This window comes from Tachyglossus aculeatus, chromosome 6 (genome assembly GCF_015852505.1).
Source record: "Tachyglossus aculeatus isolate mTacAcu1 chromosome 6, mTacAcu1.pri, whole genome shotgun sequence".
Classification (NCBI taxonomy): domain Eukaryota; kingdom Metazoa; phylum Chordata; class Mammalia; order Monotremata; family Tachyglossidae; genus Tachyglossus; species Tachyglossus aculeatus.
This window is the reverse complement of record NC_052071.1, coordinates 60,832,089-60,849,981: the sequence shown is the minus strand read 5'-3', so window position 1 is coordinate 60,849,981 and position 17,893 is coordinate 60,832,089. Positions and strand designations below refer to the sequence as shown.

The window sequence follows — 17,893 nt, the reverse complement described above, 5'->3', positions numbered from 1 at the left end:
GAAAGAGGGGCTGACTTGGGCGTGCCCCCTACCATCCCCACCAGCTCTTAGGACGGCTGGGCCGTCAGGGACGAGGACGGGGTTCGCCTCCCCAACACGTGTCTCCCAGGGTATGGAAGCAGGGGAGTCCACTCCACAGCCCCACCGCCACTCACGGTGCCCTCCTCCTCCACGTCCAGCGTGTAGCTGAGCAATTCGTCCGCCGTGACGGCCCTGGGGCGGCTCCACTCCAGCGACAGGCAAGTGGTGCCGGCTCGCACCACGCGAGGGGCCGCAGGGGGTGGGGGAACGCTCCCTGCAGTGTAGTAGAACGCCGTCTCGCCAAACCCACTGGAAAACAGAGCGCGGTCACGGGGAGGTGGCCTTGGGGCGATGCTGCCGGGTGGGGAGGGGCGCGGAGGGACAACGTACCTTTGTCCAAAGTCATTCTTAGCAGCGAGTCGAAATGAGTACTTGGTCGAAGGAGTGAGTCTGCTTAGTTTGTGTTGTTTAAGGTGGCCAAAATAGCATTCCTTGAAGGTTCCGGGCACCCCCTGAAACACACGTGCACACGCATGCACTAGCATGTTAGAACATGCTCTGCGGTGATGACAGATGAAAGCGAGTGCAAATGCACGATGCAGAAATCCGTTCTCTTGTTTCATGCGCTCTGTATAGCGTCCGGCACTTGGGAGGCGCTCAAATGCCAACACCACTCCACCCCTGGCAAGCGGGCACTTTTAACCAAGTCACAAAAAAGCAAGGAAATCCTGACGAGGGCACCTTGGAGAAATACCAGGCCGCCTCCATCAACAACCACGGAAGCAAACAAGGAGAAACCGAGCATTAAGACTGGAGAAGCTGGATTCCAAAATGCGAGGAGCTGGCGGGCTTCTGTGCCCATCCATCAGTTGGTATTTACTGAGCAATTCATCTGATGGGGGAGCACTGTACTAAGCGCTTCTATTGTTCGAACAAGTTCAAAAATCAGGTGTGACTGACTAGAGCCCTGCAGGCCCAAGTCACGCCGACCTCCCCCTCCCCGTCTTTGCCCCACTCCAAATCAGAGGCAGGACTTGGCCCCATCGTCCTCAGGAAGCTGAGCTAGCAATCCGCCCCTTACTTTGTCCTCTCATCCTAGTTAAAATGATGCTCTCGTCGCCATCCCCTTCCACAGGTCTGGAAAATGCTAAGAGGCAGGGCCTTGCTGGGGCGGGGTTCTGGATCTTTGCTTTGCCATCCTCACCTGCTCTGCCCCTGAATTCATTCCCATAACATTTCCCATGGAGCTGGGCCACAGGAAACTCTGTTCCAATCCTGGAAAGGGACAGTGACCAGGCGGGATCATGATCAACTGAGAATTTGGGGAGCCCCACGCTTGGCCCTTTGCCCAGATCTCCCATTAAACATCATCATCATCATAATAATAGCATTTATTAAGCGCTTACTATGTGCAAAGCACTGTTCTAGGCGCTAAGGAGGTTACAAGGTGATCAGGCTGTCCCACGGGGGGCTCACAGCCTTCATCCTCATTTTACAGATGAGGGGACTGAGGCACAGAGAAGTTAAGTGACTTGCCCAAAGTCACAGAGCTGACAATTGGCGGAGCCGGGATTTGAAACCAGGACCTCTGACTCCAAAGCCTGTGCTCTTTTCCAATGAGCCACGCTGCTTCTCACGTAGAATACCTGTAGAAAAGCAGCAATCTGGGGATTAAAGCAACACCAGAAGACCCTGAACCAACCGCCAGTCAGGCCCCCTGGGTCATCCGGCCCAGGGCTCTGTCTCCGAAAGGAGCACCGACCCTTGGAAGGACCATGTACTGGTTGTCCTCCTCAAGACCTGTCCTCATGGTCGGGACGAATCATACAATATCCCTGATCCTCCCCTCCAGTGACTCAGCCTGGACTATACGACTACTCCAGCTCCCCGCACGGACCGGCTCCGAGCCTGACTGCCCGCACATTGTGATGGAGCTGAACACCAGTCTGGAAGCCGGAGGACCTGGGTTCGAGCCTGAGCTTTGCCACCAGCCTGGGTGACCTTGGGCGAGTCACAATCTCCCTGTTCCTCAGTTTCCCTCTCTGCAAAATGGGGCTACGGGAACCGGTCTTTGTTCCTACCTCACAGGGTTGTTGTGGGGACAAGTGTGAGATAAGTAATTGGAGAGCATTTTGAGAATAAAAGCTCTATACAAAAGCCAAGGTGTGATTATTATGAGCTTCCCATGGGACAGAGTTAAGATGACACTGAGTCACCAATGTCACTTACGGGAATGAAGCTTCCCCTCCAGAGAGGGTTACCAGGGAGCAGCACGGGTGAACACCAGCCACGCCAGTCCTAAAGCTGTGAGTCTGGAAATCGGGGATTTCTGGACTCGGCCTTGAGCCGCTCAGAAATCCATGCTGAGTTAAACCTTAAATCTGGCTGACAAGTACAGCCTTGTTCTATCTGAAAGAGGCTTAAGTTCAGCCTGCTTTTTTGGACCTGGGGGGAGGGGGGGAAGGCAGACTACTCTCGGCAATTTTTCATAAGGCAGGGGATATTCCCTCACTTCCTATCTCTTCTCTGGCCAGAACACGCAGCGTAAAATGGCATGATGAGCCAACCACGAAGACTACTCTGGACACGGCTTCTCGGGGCGGACGACAGCAGCACCCGGACCACCCCACAGCTTGCCACGGTGTTTGAGCACTTAGACGCTGACGAGGAAAGGCTGAGCAACAATACTCTCCAAAAAGAACCTACCTCATCCCACTCCAGAAGAAAGCCGGTCACTTTGGAACCGTTGTCGTTGGGGGTCTGGGGGACAGACAAAAGGGGTAAATGAAGTGAGGGTTTCAGCTTCTTTTACTCAATAGACTTTAAAACAACTTCAGAGTATTGGAGACACAACCCCATCAAATGTCTTCCTCTGTAGATGGTGTTCCATTTCAGTTAGTTTCTAGCATTGCCCTTAAACTCAGTTTACTATGCCTTTGAGGTCCAAATCTTTTCCCAGCTAACATTTCATGTTGTCGGTAATGGCTGCATCTGGCCAGACAGATTATTTACTGAAGAGAAAAACTCTGCTTCCAGCCCAGGCCTGCCAGAGGGGAGGGAGAGAGAGGGAGAGGGAAGGAGACAGAGAGAGAGGGAGGCAGTTGGGCAGGCAGGAAGGCGGGCTGTGGGGAGTGGCAGGTTGACCGTTACTCACTTTCCACTGTAAACTGAGGCTGTTTTTGGTCCGGCTGACGAGGCGGGGAGGGGCGGGTGGGTCTGGCTCACAACTCTCGGTGGTAAAGCTGACCAGCTCAGAAGCAGGCTCCTTCACAGAGCTGCATGTAGCTGAAACCCTGCAATGCGGAAAGATTGCTGCCCGTTTCCCACGGACTCCACAGCAGCCTCATTCGCACAACCAGGACGTAAGAACCGCAGGAAGCCGTGAAACTGCCCGCCTGGTATAAGAGGTGCCCAGGGCAAGGCACTCGCCTGCAGGCCGAGCTTAATCTCAACTCCCCAGCTAGGCCCAAGTTAAAGAAGCTACTGAGCTCCTAGGATTCTGGGGATAGGAGGCTTGCCATTTCTGGGGGTTCTGGGAGGCTGGAAGCTTGTGGCTGCTGGGGATTCTGGAAGGCTGGAGGTTAGTAGCTGCTGGAAATTCTGGGAGGTTGGAGGCTTGTGGCTTCTGGGGATTCTCGGAGGTTGGAGGCTCGTTACTAGCCTCAGAGGAGAACCCCTGGGCCCGGGGCAACGAGTGGCAGTTCCCAAGACAGCTCGATAACATCTGTTGGGCTGTACCAAGCTGTATGAACAGCCCTGGAGTTAGGGCACCCACCTTACATGATAGTCTGTTGCAGGCCGGAGATCAGGTAGGGTAACCGTTACTTCTTCTCCACTGTGAAGATTAAGATTAATACGTCTTTCACAGGACTCACTAAACTTGACACAGACTAAGTAAAGCCACCGGAAGAACAATATAAATGGTGTTGCTTGGTTCAGTGATCCACCCAGCCAGGGACTCTGCCTCCGAGAGGGGCACAAACACCTGGAAGAACTGAGTCGGTTGCTCTCCTGGACACCCACCCTTATGGTTATGGGCGGACCACCCAACACCTCCGATTCTCCCCTCAGTGACCCGGCTTGGACCACCTCGGCTCGCCTCTCTCCATCCCTGACTCTCCCCAAGTGATCCAGCCAGGACCACTCAACACCGCCGACTCCCCATTCTCCATCCCTGACTCTCCTCCAGTGACCCAAACTAGACCAACCAATACCCCTGACTATTCCTTATTAGCTGAGCTTGTTATGGGCAGGGAACATATCTGCTAATTCTGTTGTACTGAACTTTCCCAAGCACTTGGTACAGTGCTCTGCACATAATAAGTCCTCAATAAATGCCATAGATTGATTTTAATGAATCGCTACTTGTTGCCTTTTTATTGCTTAAACCTCCAGTGGTTGCCCACCAACTTCCACATTAAACAGAAACTCCTTTCCACTGATTGACTTTAAAGCACTCAATCAGCCCTCCCTCCCCCTCTTACCTTGCTGATTTCCTACTATTCATTCAATCGTATTTATTGAGCGCTTACCGTGTGCAGAGCACTGCACTAAGCGCTTGGGAAGTACAAGTCGGCAACATACAGAGACGGTCCCTACCCAACAACGGGCTCACAGTCTAGAAGGGGGAGACAGACAACAAAACAAAACATGTAGACAGGTGTCAAAATCGTCAGAACAAATAGAATTAAAGTTATGTGCACATCAGTAACAAAATAAATAGAATGGTAAATATGTACTACAACCCAGTCCGCACAATTTGCTTCTCTAACGCCAACCTACTCACTGTACCTTGATCTTGTCTATCTCGCTGCCGACTCATTGCCTACGTTCTACCTCTACCCTGGAGCTTCCTCCCTCCCTCTTCATATCTGACAGACCACTACTCACCCCGCCTGCAAAACCCTCTTAAATTCGTATTTCCTCCAAGAAGACTTCCCCAAATAAGCCCTCATTTTCCCTACTTCCTCTACTTTCTGCATCACCTTTGGCTGTACCCTTGAAGCACTTGATATTCACCTCACCCCCAGCCCCACACAACTTACGTTCATACCTGTAATTTATATGAATGTCTCCTCCTCTACACTGAAAGCTCCTTGTGAGCAGGGAATATGCCTACCAACTCTGTTGTATTGTACCCTCGCGCTCAGTACAGTGCTCTGTACACGGTAAGCACTCCAATACCAGTGACTGATTAACAAGTGTAAAAATGTCCTATCCTACATCACTAGACTCTCCAAGATAAGGATCCATTCTACCAGCTCTAGCGTACTCTCCCAAGCGCTCGGTATAGCATTTTGCAAATTCAGCACTCAGGAAATACCATTGACTGATTTCAAATAATAATAATAATAGCACTTATTATAAATTATTATTATGACTATTATAAATGAAGAGGACTGCATCGGCAACCTGATTATAAGCTTCCAGAACAAATAATTTCACCCATACTCCTGAGGATCTGTGCAAATGGGAGCCAGAGTGATGGAGCTGGGCCCCACTGGTTCTTTCATTCATTCATTCAATCATATTTATTGAGCACTTACTGCATGCAGAGCACTGTACTAAGCGCTTGGGAAGTACAAGTTGGCAACATATAGAGATGGTCCCTACCCAACAAAGGGCTCACAGTCTAGAAGGGGACTGTCCTAACTGCCTTAAGTGCTCAGTACAGTGCTCCTTACAAAGTAAGTGCTCAATAAATATGACTGAATGAATGAATGAAAGTAAGTGCTCAATAAATACAAGTGATTGATTGCCTGTGCCCATAGGCTCCACCCTGGGATCAGTGAGGTCTAGATCGGGAAGCCCAGCTGTCCTTTTGGGTTATGTGTCCCTGGGGGTACAGTTTTGCTCCCAGCCTAGGCAAGTGACATATCTTACAAACCCTGTTAGTTGGGGGCACCATTCCTTAAAGCATGTCCTTCCTCTCCATCCGACCACCTGTAGGATGGCGTCTGTCTTGCCTGGTGGACTGTAAGCTTAAGGGCAGGCAACATGTCTACTAACTTCATCGTACTTTTCCAAGTGCACACAGTGCACCATAATCTTCTCCAAGGCAGGTATTGCCTCTGCTCACTCTATTGGACTGTTGAGCCCTCTGCCCCCAGGAGGTAGCTTGATAAATACTACTGATGGATGGACTGATTGAAAGATGAGGCAGATGGTTGGGGCACTGGCTACTTCCCCTCGTAACAGAGCAAGCGGGGAAGACTGAGGGTGGTGGGAAAGGGTGGGGGTTGGGTGCTGACAGAGAAGCGCTTAGTACAGTGCTCTGCACACAGTAGGCGCTCAATAAATACGATTGAATGAAAGTTCAAGAGGCTCACGGGGCCTCTGTCAGGAGGTGAGGAACCCTGGTCTGAAACTCACACGTGGGAAAACCAAACCATGCTGATGTTTCTTGGGGAGCACTAATGACACACGTGTGCGCATATATATGCATTTGCAGGCATGTCCCAGGTCCACGCTTCATCTAAAGTCTCTGCTTTGCCCATGTTCATGGTCAAAATTTACATTCCAGCTGCCCAGGTGACCCATGACCAAATCAAGACCTTTAGTGACCACCAGAGAAAGGGGCTGTCCAAGTTTGCCTGCTGGATGTCTGAGCCAACTTAATCCCAACTGCCCGCTGCAGACACACCTTGCTGCTTTCTAATGACGCCAAAAGCTCTCGAGCTGATGGGGTCCCAAGGGTGACTGTGCCCACCCGACTGATGCCTCGTGGTTCCCCGGACCTCCCACCTAGCGTGAAGCGGCCGGTCCATCTCAGAACTGCGGCTCCGACCCCTCAGAAACCCCACCGTGTCCCCAGGGATGCTTGGTAGAGTCAGGAAGGAACACTCACACGTAAACCGACTTGAATTTGCCGTTCTTCCCACTGATGGACAGTGCCACTTCAAACGTGAGGGCTCCCGGGAGGCGTCCGGTGGGGCCATCTCCGCCGGGCACCCTCACTGTGGGGACCCACGACAGGACAGCTGACCGGGCCCGAAGGGCCGAGACCTGGTGGAGACAACACACGCACTGAGCCTCTCAACGCTTCAAGCAGAACCAGGACACGACACGGGGCCAGTGGGATTTGAGGAGAGTCCGGAGGAGGAGCCTGGGACGGAGGGTCAGTTGAACTGGGCAGTCCCGAGAAGCCCGGGCCAGAGTGGAAGGTCGGCTGATCTGGACAGCCAGGCACTGTGTTGAGGCATGACCCCAGGCGGGAGCAGCCCTGAAAAGCCACAACAACAACGACAATTGTGGTATTTGTTAGGTGCTTATTATGTGCCAGGTACTGTACTAAGTGCTGGGGTAGAGACAAAAAAAAATACGGGTTAGACAGTCATTCATTCAATCGTATTTATTGAGTGCTTACTGTGTGCAGTGCACTGTAATAATAATAATAATAATGTTGGCATTTGTTAAGCGCTTACTATGTGCAAAGCACTGTTCTAAGCGCTGGGAGGAACACAAGGAGATGAGGTTGTCCCATGTGGGGCTCCCAGTCTTAATCCCCATTTTACAGATGAGGGAACTCAGGCACAGAGAAGTGAAGTGACTTGCCCAAGGTCACACAGCAGACAGGTGGGGGAGGCGGGATTCGAACCCATGACCCCTGACTCCCAAGCCCGCGCTCCTTCCACTGAGCCACGCTGCGGCTCACAGTCAATCCCCACTTTACAGATGAGGTAACTGAGGCACAAGAAGTGTAATGACTTGCCCAAGGTTACACAGCAGACGAGTGGTGGAGCAGAGATTAGAACTCAGGTCCTTCTGACTCTCAAGCCCGGGCTCTGTCCATTAGGCCATGCTGCTTCTCTTGTTTGGCTTTAACCCTGCTCCCTTTCTCCTCCTCAAAGTAATCTCTCGGCCCCTCCTCCCTCATGGGGCCCGGCCAGCGGAAGCAACTCGTCAGAGGGAAAAATAAACAGTTATTGGACATCTGTACCCCTACCCGTCAGGAGGCTGTCACAAGTAACAAAAACCACGATGGGGTTTATTCAGTATTCCCTGGGTGTGAAACACTGTGCTCAGCAGCAGGGTAGATACAGGATAATAGGATCGGACACAGTTCCTCGCAGGAGGAAACTGAGGGCCAGAGAGGTTCAGTGACTTGCCCAAGACCACACAGCGGGCCAGAAGAGCCCTGGGACTCAAACTTGGGGCCACTGGGCCCGACTTCCTCCATCACAGTGGCCCGCCTCAGCTTGAGGCTTCTTTCGAGGGCGTGGTCCCTTTTGGGGCACAATTCCTCGGTCCAGACGCCAGTCCCCAGGGCTAGCTGGCGCGTGGATAAGCAGAAACTGAAACAAACGGCGGGATTCTTCTGGGAGAACTGCCAGCATTTACTGCCGTCGGCATTTCCGCTTTCTCCTCCTGGCAGAGTCAGCCAGAGGCTGGGCTCCCGCCTTTCCCCGTATCCCTCTACAGGGAAGAGAGCAAAGGGGAGGAGTGGGGAGCGTCTCTGACTGAAGGCTTCTCTGCCCATTCCTCTGAGGACAACTCTGGAGTGGAAGCTGCTGGGCTCTGGGGTGCTTCTGAGGGGGGCTCGGCCAACGGGGTGGTCAGTGGGAGCCCGGGCCCCAGAGACCCCGCAGCCAATAGGGCGAGCGTGCACAAGGGCTTTGCGGTGCCCAGGCGTGTTTTGGATGGAGAAGAGGCCCACCTACGTGGGGATGGGGACATAAAAGGAGTGTAAAGCGAGATAAGAGGAAAAACCGGCTAAAGAAGCAGTTTGGTGTAGTGGATAAAGCACAGGTCACGGGTTCTAATCCTGGCTCCACCACTTGACTGCTGTGTGATTGGGAAAGTCACTTAACTTCTCTGTGCCTCCGTTATCTCATCTGCAAAAAAACAGAGCACAGTAGGTGCTCAATAAATACCACTAGCTGATGGAATGTGAGGGAGCCGTTTCGGTGGGCCATGTAGGTGGGGGCGGGAACACTGAGCGGTGGCTGCTGCCTCCCAGTACCCCTTTACCGGAGCACCCCAACACCCCCTCCACAATGGGAGGGCCCTGGCGCCCTGCTAGGCAGATGTGATCGAGAGGAAAGGTGACGGTCTCTGAGGGCTGGATGTAATTGCACCACGCCACGTGGCCAACAAAGCCCACACACAGACCCCACTCCAGGGAGCTGAGGGGCAAAAAGCACCTCAAAAGGCAGTGTCACCTAGTGAGGAGAGCCTGGGTCGGGGACTCGGGAGACTCAGGTTCTTGTCCCGGCCTGCTCTGAGGCCATGGCCAAGTCCCTTTCCCTCCCTGGACCCTTGTCTTCCCATCTGTACGAGGGAGTAACAGCTCGACTCTCCCTCAGAGGCTGGGAGCCAGTGTGGGACGGGCACTGTGTCTGATATGATTATCTGGCATCCACCCCAGCGTTTAGCCCAGTACCTGGCATCTAGCCCGTACTTAAATACCCTTGCTAGAGAATAAAGAGAGCTAATGGCACAGCACAGGCAATCTAGCTTTGCTACAGACCCACAAGGGACACACTTACTTTTGCGCTAACAGTTCTGAACTTGTACCCCCAAGCAATGTAACTGTGGAGGAAGCAATTTTATAAACTTTGGTATGGGGGGGAAGGGCCGTGGGGGAAAGAAGCCATGAGACAATAAAAAATGAAGACCTAGTGCAGCTGGGGTAACAAAGAAAAACACTCAGGGGCCAAGAGAAATGAGCGTGAGCCCAAATGGAAAGAAGAATCATTAATGCTTATTTATGGACACGGAGCTCTGAGGCTTTTAATCTAATTTAACAATGCTCATCAATTCCAATTTGCATTCCAGGCTGCTGCTAACTACACTCCAACATAATTACTAGTTAGCATTTACAGAGGAAATGTAACAGATGATGGCCAAGCGCTCCGCAAGACAGAAGGCATTCATCAGCAGAAGCAGCAGGACCTTGTGGAAAGAGCCCAACCCTGGGGAGTCAGACGGCCTGGGTTCTAATCCCAGCTCCACCCCCTGCTTGCTGGGTGACCTTGGACAAGTCATTGCGCTCCTCTGGGCTTCGGTTCCTTCAACTGTAAAATTCAATGCCCGTTCTCCTTCCCCGTTGGACCGCGAGCCTCATGTGGGACACAGGGACTAGGCCCCATCTGCATAAACTATTACCCACCCCACAATGCATACAGTGCTTGGAACACAGAAATTGCTTAACGGACACCACAATTATTTCAAAATTAAAGCCCTAGGGCAGAGAAAGAGGTTCGGCATTAGTCAGTCTTACTTTGGTTGGCAGACCCACTGAGGATGGCCTGATCTCTAACCTCCACCGATACAGGTTGACCCAGGCGGCATCCACCTCTAGGCACGCCGGTGCAGAGGCGGGAGGGGGAATGGGGAAGGTGAGCCGAAGATCGAGAAGTCATTTTAAAAGTGAAATCCAATCCCAAATTAGAGCTCTTCCAGCAGAAAGGTTTCATGCCGGAAGAAGAGAGCATGCAACCGGAGGAAGGGTGGCTTTAAAAGACAACCGAGCTACTTACTAGAGGTTTACTGATGCTTAGGAGATCTGGCGACTTTTGCACGTCTATGTCAAACTCTAGGAAAGATTGAGAAGGGAAGATGTTACAAGGAAGTGATAAGGGACAAGGGCCAACGGCTCTACCGAGCCGCATGGCCAAAATACTGGGCCTGGCTCCCATGGGGGTGGAGTCAGCTCCAGTGGGCAGGTGAATTTCAGGAACAGTTCAGCCTGAAAGATGCCCTAGGAAAAACCAGGGGGCACCTGGATTGCCCATGGCTGGTCCGCCTGCCAACATCTAGCTGCTTCCCCGGATGACTTCCACTGTGCCTCCAGTTTCTCCCGGAAACCACGGTGGCTGAGTCTGGCCAACTTGTATTTCCCAAGCGCTTAGTACAGTGCTCTGCACACAGTAAGCGCTCAATAAATATGATTGAATGAATGAATGAATGGCCCAGTCCAGGGATTCCCTCCGGCCTTGAGGATGGAGTTAAGGGGAGGGCTGCCGGGTGGGTAGATCAAGCCTGATGAGGGGGCCGCATGGATCCTGTGAGCCCCTTTTAGACTGTGAGCCCACTGTTGGGTAGGGACTGTCTCTATATGTTGCCAATTTGTACTTCCCAAGCGCTTAGTACAGTGCTTTGCACATAGTAAGCGCTCAATACGATTGATGATGATCCTATCACAGCCAAATGCCAAACTGGCTGCCCATCCCTGGCCCCTGGGACCCCCCAACCCTTGGCTTACCCCCAATCCAATCGGAACCATCATCACAAATAAGCTCGTTTAGGGCATGGAACGTGTCTACTGGCTCTGTTGTATTGCACTCCTCCAGGCACTTGGTGCAGTCCTCTGCACATGATACTCGATCCATAAGAATGATAAATCCACCTCAGGGATTCTGCTGTTCAGTGGCTTTTGGAAAACTGGCATGGGCAGGGCAAGGCCCTGCTGAGAGCTCACCTCCTCCAGGAGGCCTTCCCAGACTGAGCCCCTTCTTTCCTCTCCCCCTCGTCCCCCTCTCCATCCCCCCGTCTTACCTCCTTCCCTTCCCCACAGCACCTGTATATATGTATATATGGTTGTACATATTCATTACTCTATTTATTTATTTATTTATTTATTTTACTTGTACATTTCTAGCCTACTTATTTTATTTTGTTGGTATGTTTGGTTCTGTTCTCTGTCTCCCCCTTTTAGACTGTGAGCCCACTGTTGGGTAGGGACTGTCTCTATGTGATGCCAATTTGTACTTCCCAAGCGCTTAGTACAGTGCTCTGCACATAGTAAGCGCTCAATAAATACGATTGATTGATTGATTGATTGATTGATTGAAGCCCGGGTTCTAGTCTCAGGCCTGTCCCCAACCTACGTGGCCTCAGGCAGGTCACTCAACCTCTCCGGGCCTCCATTTCCCCATCCGTGAAGTGAAGAGAAGCTCCCTGCTCTCCGCCCCCAGCCTGTGAGCCCTGTGAGGAGCAGAGGGACTGTGCTGACTGAATTAGGATTTCCTGGGCACCCGCTTGGGATGGTGCACTAAGCCCCTCATCTCATAAACCCTCAGCTCAGAGCGTACACTTTGTAGCTGCCTCTGGCAGGGCCGGGTGCGGTGAGCTGAGGCAGCTGTCCCATCTGATCGCCATGGGAGAATACGCATTCGGTCAGGAAGTGTTTACTCTGTTCCGAGAACAGAAGGACTCATTCTCACCAAAATACGAGCTTATTCGTTTGCTGTCCTTGCTGTCGAAACGGTCACCCAGGAGCCTGTGAACTTATGATTCCCGAGTGGTTGAAGGCCCAGCAAACAGCCCCTCTCTACGTGGATATTGGCAACACAAACCAACTCCGGCAAGTCACGGGATGTCCACTCTCACTCTGCGTCTCTGGCCCAGCTCACTAGCCTTGTCTTACAGCCAATATCCCAGCTGGACTCAGGGTCTCGGCCAGAGAAGGAACACGCAGGGAGCCAATCGGCACCGCGGCCAGCTGGGTCACTATGGCCGCCCACTAAATCAATCGTATTTATTGAGCGCTTACTGCGTGCAGAGCACTGTACTAAGCACTTGGGAAGTACAAGTTGGCAAGTCCCTACCCAACAGTGGGCTCACAGTCTAGAAGAGTGGGCTCACTCGACTGTGAGCTGGGTCTCTCAGGTCGATCTCACACCTGCTGGGAGTAAGCCTGGCTCCGGAAACTGGGGCATCTATGTCACAGCTCTGACTGCCGGGGTAGGTTTCTGATCCTGACAGGGGAATCACCCAGGGAGTTTCAAGAGGTGGGCAAGCCCACTGGGAATCCTGAACAAAAGCTGGCAGATTTGGGCAATGAGAACTGCAACCACCGCCTGCCGGGTCATAATACTAAAGCCCAGTTACGGAACTGTGCTGCCGACACGGCAGCCATCGGTAAGCACGACACGTTAGACATCTTCATGTGCCGCTCTTCTGCCCCCGTCCCCACATCTTGCACCCTGGGCCCCACCGGGAACACAGACGGGTGAGAACCAGAGCAGGAGTGGCATGGTGACAAACACCTGAGCTAGAATCCAGTTCTCCGCACGGGGCTTCTCCCGAGGTCTCAGCACTGATACCGGTCCTCTGTTGGAGGGGAAGCCCCACACATCCTCCATCGAGAGTGCCTGGCACGTACTAACTGCTTAACAAATACCATAATTATAACAAGAACGGAAGGTGGGGCAGAGGCGTTGGGGATGAGTGGCAGTGAGGGAACAACCATGCAGAGCGAAAGGCTGCATCTTGTGGACAGTTTCAGGGGAGAAAGGACAGGAGTCTGGCAACACATCCACAGCTGCTCTGCATTACACGGATGAGTCCAGGACCACTGCAAATGATTTCTCAGCATTGGTGTCTGGTGTAGAGTGGGTGGCGGGGGGGGGCCTCGGCTGCTCTTTCAGCTCTCCCTGATGGCACCTGTCATCGTCCCCCCAAGCCCCACACCCGGCTACTATGTCCACCCTGGTGACCAACGTTTCCCTGCCCAACTCTGGACCGCCGGCTGACCGCCCAGCCCACCTCGCCTCCTCGAACAATCCCCTGGCCTGTGTCCAAAAGAGCTGGTGAAGGAGCCAAAAAGAAAGAGGACGACAGGTAAGGGAGGGAAAAATAAGGGGGGGGTGGTGACACACAAATGCAGGATGGAATAGTAAGAGACAAAGAAGCAGAGCAATGACTGAAGGGGTGGGTGGGATTTAACTGGTTAGGAATACAGAGTTGGACAAATGCAATCCCTCAGAACAAAGAAGAATCATTTCCCAAGAATGAAGGGACACAGGTGGGAGCAGGCGCCTCGGCCAGATCGAGAAGGGCTCCGATAGAATAGTTTCCTGAGAAGAAGCAGTGGAAATTGCACCTTTGCCAGTGGGATAATGAGAGAGGCAGCTCAGGCTAACCAGAGCGGCAGTGGGCAACAGGTCACACTGGTCAGTGCCATGTCACTGATCAGACAAACCCTAAGGCCTTGGCAGGTGTGAGCAGAGACTCAGATGTCAACAATAAACGTGCTGAGCCTATTGGGGAAGAAACACAAGGGTCTACACCTCAAGCTGGCCCAGGACCCCAGGGAGAATGCCCGAGAAAGACAGGGTCTATGTCTCTGTAATGGGTTTGGCAGGCTCAATCAGTGATCGTTTTGAATGGGAAAACAGCTATCTTGGCATTTCTATGGATGACAACGAAAAACTCAACTGTCCCGGCCTCCCTGGTGAGGATGGGCATAGCCAGCGAAGACTGCGGGCCAGTGGGTTGGCCCTGCCATCTGGGAGATCAGAGTGGCACTGGTGGAAGGGGGAGAGGACCGGGAAAACCTCCTGGGATGAGTCACCTCCACCTACTGCCTGATTCTAGGGCTGCCCTCTGCCCTCACCCACCACGAAAAGTCTGGTGCTGTCTATCATGAGGGTCTCCTGTCACAGCCTAAGCTCAAGGAGGTGGGCATGGGGCACCAGGGGAGAGATAGGTTCTCGACGGCAAGTGGTAGAAATGGGGGGGCAGCGGCCCTGCAAAGGCTCAGATCTAGAGCCGGTATCCCCGGGCTAGTTGGCTACCGTGCCACAGTCCAGGCTTAGGTTCGGTCTCTGCCTCCAATGGACGGGGGACCCCCGAGGCCCCACCTTTCATTCATTCATTCAATCGTATTTATTGAGCGCTTACTGTGTGCCGAGCACTGTACTAAGCGCTTGCGAAGTACAAGTTGGCAACATATAGAGACGGTCCCTACCCAACAGCGGGCTCACAGTCTAGAAGGGGGGAGACAGACAACAAAACGTATTAACAAAATAAAATGAATAGAATGAATCTGTACAAGTAAAATAGAGTAATAAATATGTACAAACACATATACAGGTGCTGTGGGGAGGGGAAGGAGATAAGGTGGGGGGGATGGGGGAGGAGGAGGCTCAGTCACCTGCCTGCAAAACCCTAAGCCTTACCTGTGACGCCCACCTCTGTGGGTGGGCCGCCCCTTGTCCTGGCTGCCAGCTTGTGCTTGGCTGGCCCCGCCATGGTGGATGGGTCCTTCCCGCAGCCGTTTAGAGAATTTGCTCCGCAGGGACCGGGGCCCTTGTGCGGGGAGGATGGCGGGCTGTTCACTTGGCTTCCACTGGGCCCGCCAGCCTGCCGTTCTTTCAGTCTTTTCTTCAGATGCTCTTGCATCTTAACAGTTCTTTCGTCTCTCTGAATAAAGTTTATCCTTCCATGGCCCCGGGACTCTACAACAAACCAATGCGAGGGCAGGTGAGCCGCAAACGGCCAAGCAATCCAACAAATCACGATCGGAGCCGAACCATTTTGGAACCAAGTTCCACTCCGGTTTCGACATCCAATCAATCAATCGTATTTACTGAGCGCTTACTGTGTGCAGAGCACTGTACTAAGCGCTTGGGAAGTACAAGTTGGCAACATATAGAGACAGTCCCTACCCAACAGTGGGCTCACATCCAGACTTTTCAAAGGCGGTGGTCCATTTCCCCCAGCAGCTTGAAGACTCCCAAGGAGAGGAGTGTCAGTGAATCTTGGAAAGGTGTCCCAGCCAGGCAACAAGATTCAGAAAGACTGGCCTCGTCCCGGGACCCGAAAGTCCGAGGGCAGTGGGCATGTCCAGGGGTACGACAGTAGGCCTTCCAGGTGGGCCAGCCTGCCTGCTCTCCAACAGCCACAGATCTGGCAGCCCAGATTGCCAGGTCAGTGGAGGGGCTAGACTGTGAGCCCACTGTTGGGTAGGGACTGTCTCTATATGTTGCCAACTTGTACTTCCCAAGCGCTTAGTACAGTGCTCTGCACACAGTAAGCGCTCAATAAATATGACTGACTGACGGAATGGACCACCTGGCCCACCCCAGAAAGTCTTGACCCCCTCAACCAACCTGGGGATGTTCACTGAATGACCCCTTGCTATCCCTTCTGCCCCAGGGCTCCCATGCCACCCCTCCCTCCGGGGAAGTGCAGCCCCCCTTTACCTTGCTCTTGGTAAACATGGGACGGGGGCGGCGGCGGGGGCGGCGGGTGCTGGTGGAGAAACTGGGGCGGGAGCTCTCCGGCTCCTGGAACTGGGGGGTACACAGGGTGAGGCGGGTGGGGAAGCAAGGCGGGGTGGGGGTGCATGTAGTGGGGCACGTGCGGAGGCGGAGGGGGAGGAGGCGGCGGGGGGTGCAGCGAAGGGTGGAAGTCGGCCGAATGGGGCAAGACGACCACTTTCCGAACTCCGTTTTCTTCCACCACCTGTGACGGATAAAGAAACAGACGTGACCGAGGGTGGGCCCGCCGTCCCTCCTTCTCCACGCCCACTCAGGGCCTAGGCCCAAGATCGTGGTCAGGCCCGACAGGCAGGCGCCCTCACCCCTGCTCGGAAACCACCCCCAGGCCCAGTGCGGGCAGGTCGGCAGCACAAAAGAGCCGGAACTCTGAACTGCAGAGGGAGCCTAGAAGCCAGAGGAGCTACTGATTGAGGGCAAAAGGCAAAAGCCGTGCCAACTGGGAACTGGGAAATAGTGGAACAGAGAGGACTGGGGCGGGGATGCCAGCAAAAGGGAGGACACCAGCATGTTCCAGAATGACAGCAGGGCTGCAAGACCAAGGCAGACATCTGGCTCCCAAGCTGCCTGTGATTGTTTCCCCGGCCCGGGAGCCGCAGAGAAAAGTACCAAAGCCCTTCCCTTAGATCTCTTCAAATGCCTCTGAGTGAAAACAGCTTAGGACATTCAGCCTTCCTGTAACCTGGACCTCTGGCCACAAGCAAGCGGGTCAGTCGGCGATCCCCAGGAGGGGTTCAATTCAAAGCCACTGCCTGTTAGGGGGAATCCCAGACCCAGCCTCTCCCGGGATCTCTCACTGCTCCAGAGGGATTGCCAATTCATGGAGGGAATGCTGGCCTGGTTCCAAAAGTTCCTCTGAAACCCTCCCCGCTCCCCATCTGGGGAGCATTCTGAAAAACCAAACCAAAAACTTAGCATTTCCTGTTGAGCAACACTGGAGCTCTGGATGCGGAAGTGGCTGTTGGGCCCTACGGCAGATTGCCCTGCTCTGGATTACGAGACACAGTGAGATGACCTCAGAGAAAGCCAAAGAAGAGGAGGAGGAGGGGAGGGAGGAGAAGGAAGAAATGAGTCTGCTGGGGGACGATGGCGAAAATGGACCGGATCCCTGGGATGTCCGTGCCCTCCAGTTCACCTCAAAGTGAGATGGGCCAAGACCAGTCCTGGAGATAGTCTCAGGAGAGCAGGTGTGGTGAATAAATACGACAATGAATGAAGGAGCTGAGGAATTTCTCCAGGCCCGGCTCAAGATGGACCCGTGGGCAGCTGCCTGCCTCATCTCTGGGTGGTAACGGGCTGCTGGCAACCTCTCTCTGGTCCTGGCACCAGAAGGCACCAGGCCACTGCTCTGCCCCCATCCAGCTCTTCCATCCACACCCCATCCCCAACATATACGTTTGCCCTCAAGTCTCCAAATGTTCTGACAACTTACACCAAAATGGCTCTTCCCCTTCCTCCTCCTCTCATCCTCGCTTGCCCTCCAGCCACCTTCTTTTCTAACTGATCTTCAGGTGGTAGTGGGGGGGAGGGGAGATTGTTTCCTCTTCTTGAAGAAATCGACCCTCAGCACATCTGCCCTTGGCTTCTCCCCTCAGCCACAACCTTCCCCATTACTCTGTGTTAGGGAGGGGACTGACTGAGTGCCTACTGGGGCACAGCACTGTACTGAATGCTTGGGAGCATATAAGAGGTTTCACATACCTGACCCCTGCTCTCAAGGACCTTCCAATCTAGCAGGGAATCAATCAAATGTGATTTGGGGGAGGGCCAACCGTGGGCAGTCCATGGTCCTCAGTGCTTGGACTGCTGCTATTGGATTTCACTTGCCACCAGCCCTCTCCCCATCCTACAGGTCTTCTCTCTTC

At 53.4% G+C, this 17,893-nt stretch overlaps 1 protein-coding gene across 1 annotated transcript in view; it reads right to left on the bottom strand.

The window, feature by feature from the left end:
- LOC119929852 (fibronectin type-III domain-containing protein 3A-like) overlaps window positions 1-17,893 on the bottom strand; it is a 39,847-nt gene that overhangs the window by 7,724 nt on the left and 14,230 nt on the right. Inside the window, exons 5-13 of the mRNA XM_038748187.1 lie at window positions 15,954-16,215; window positions 14,928-15,206; window positions 10,503-10,558; window positions 6,869-7,026; window positions 3,797-3,856; window positions 3,176-3,314; window positions 2,728-2,781; window positions 412-533; window positions 156-330 (exon numbers count right to left, since the gene is read on the bottom strand). Coding sequence (XP_038604115.1) covers window positions 156-330; window positions 412-533; window positions 2,728-2,781; window positions 3,176-3,314; window positions 3,797-3,856; window positions 6,869-7,026; window positions 10,503-10,558; window positions 14,928-15,206; window positions 15,954-16,215 — 1,305 coding nt within the window. The remainder of the gene's footprint in view (window positions 1-155; window positions 331-411; window positions 534-2,727; window positions 2,782-3,175; window positions 3,315-3,796; window positions 3,857-6,868; window positions 7,027-10,502; window positions 10,559-14,927; window positions 15,207-15,953; window positions 16,216-17,893) is intronic.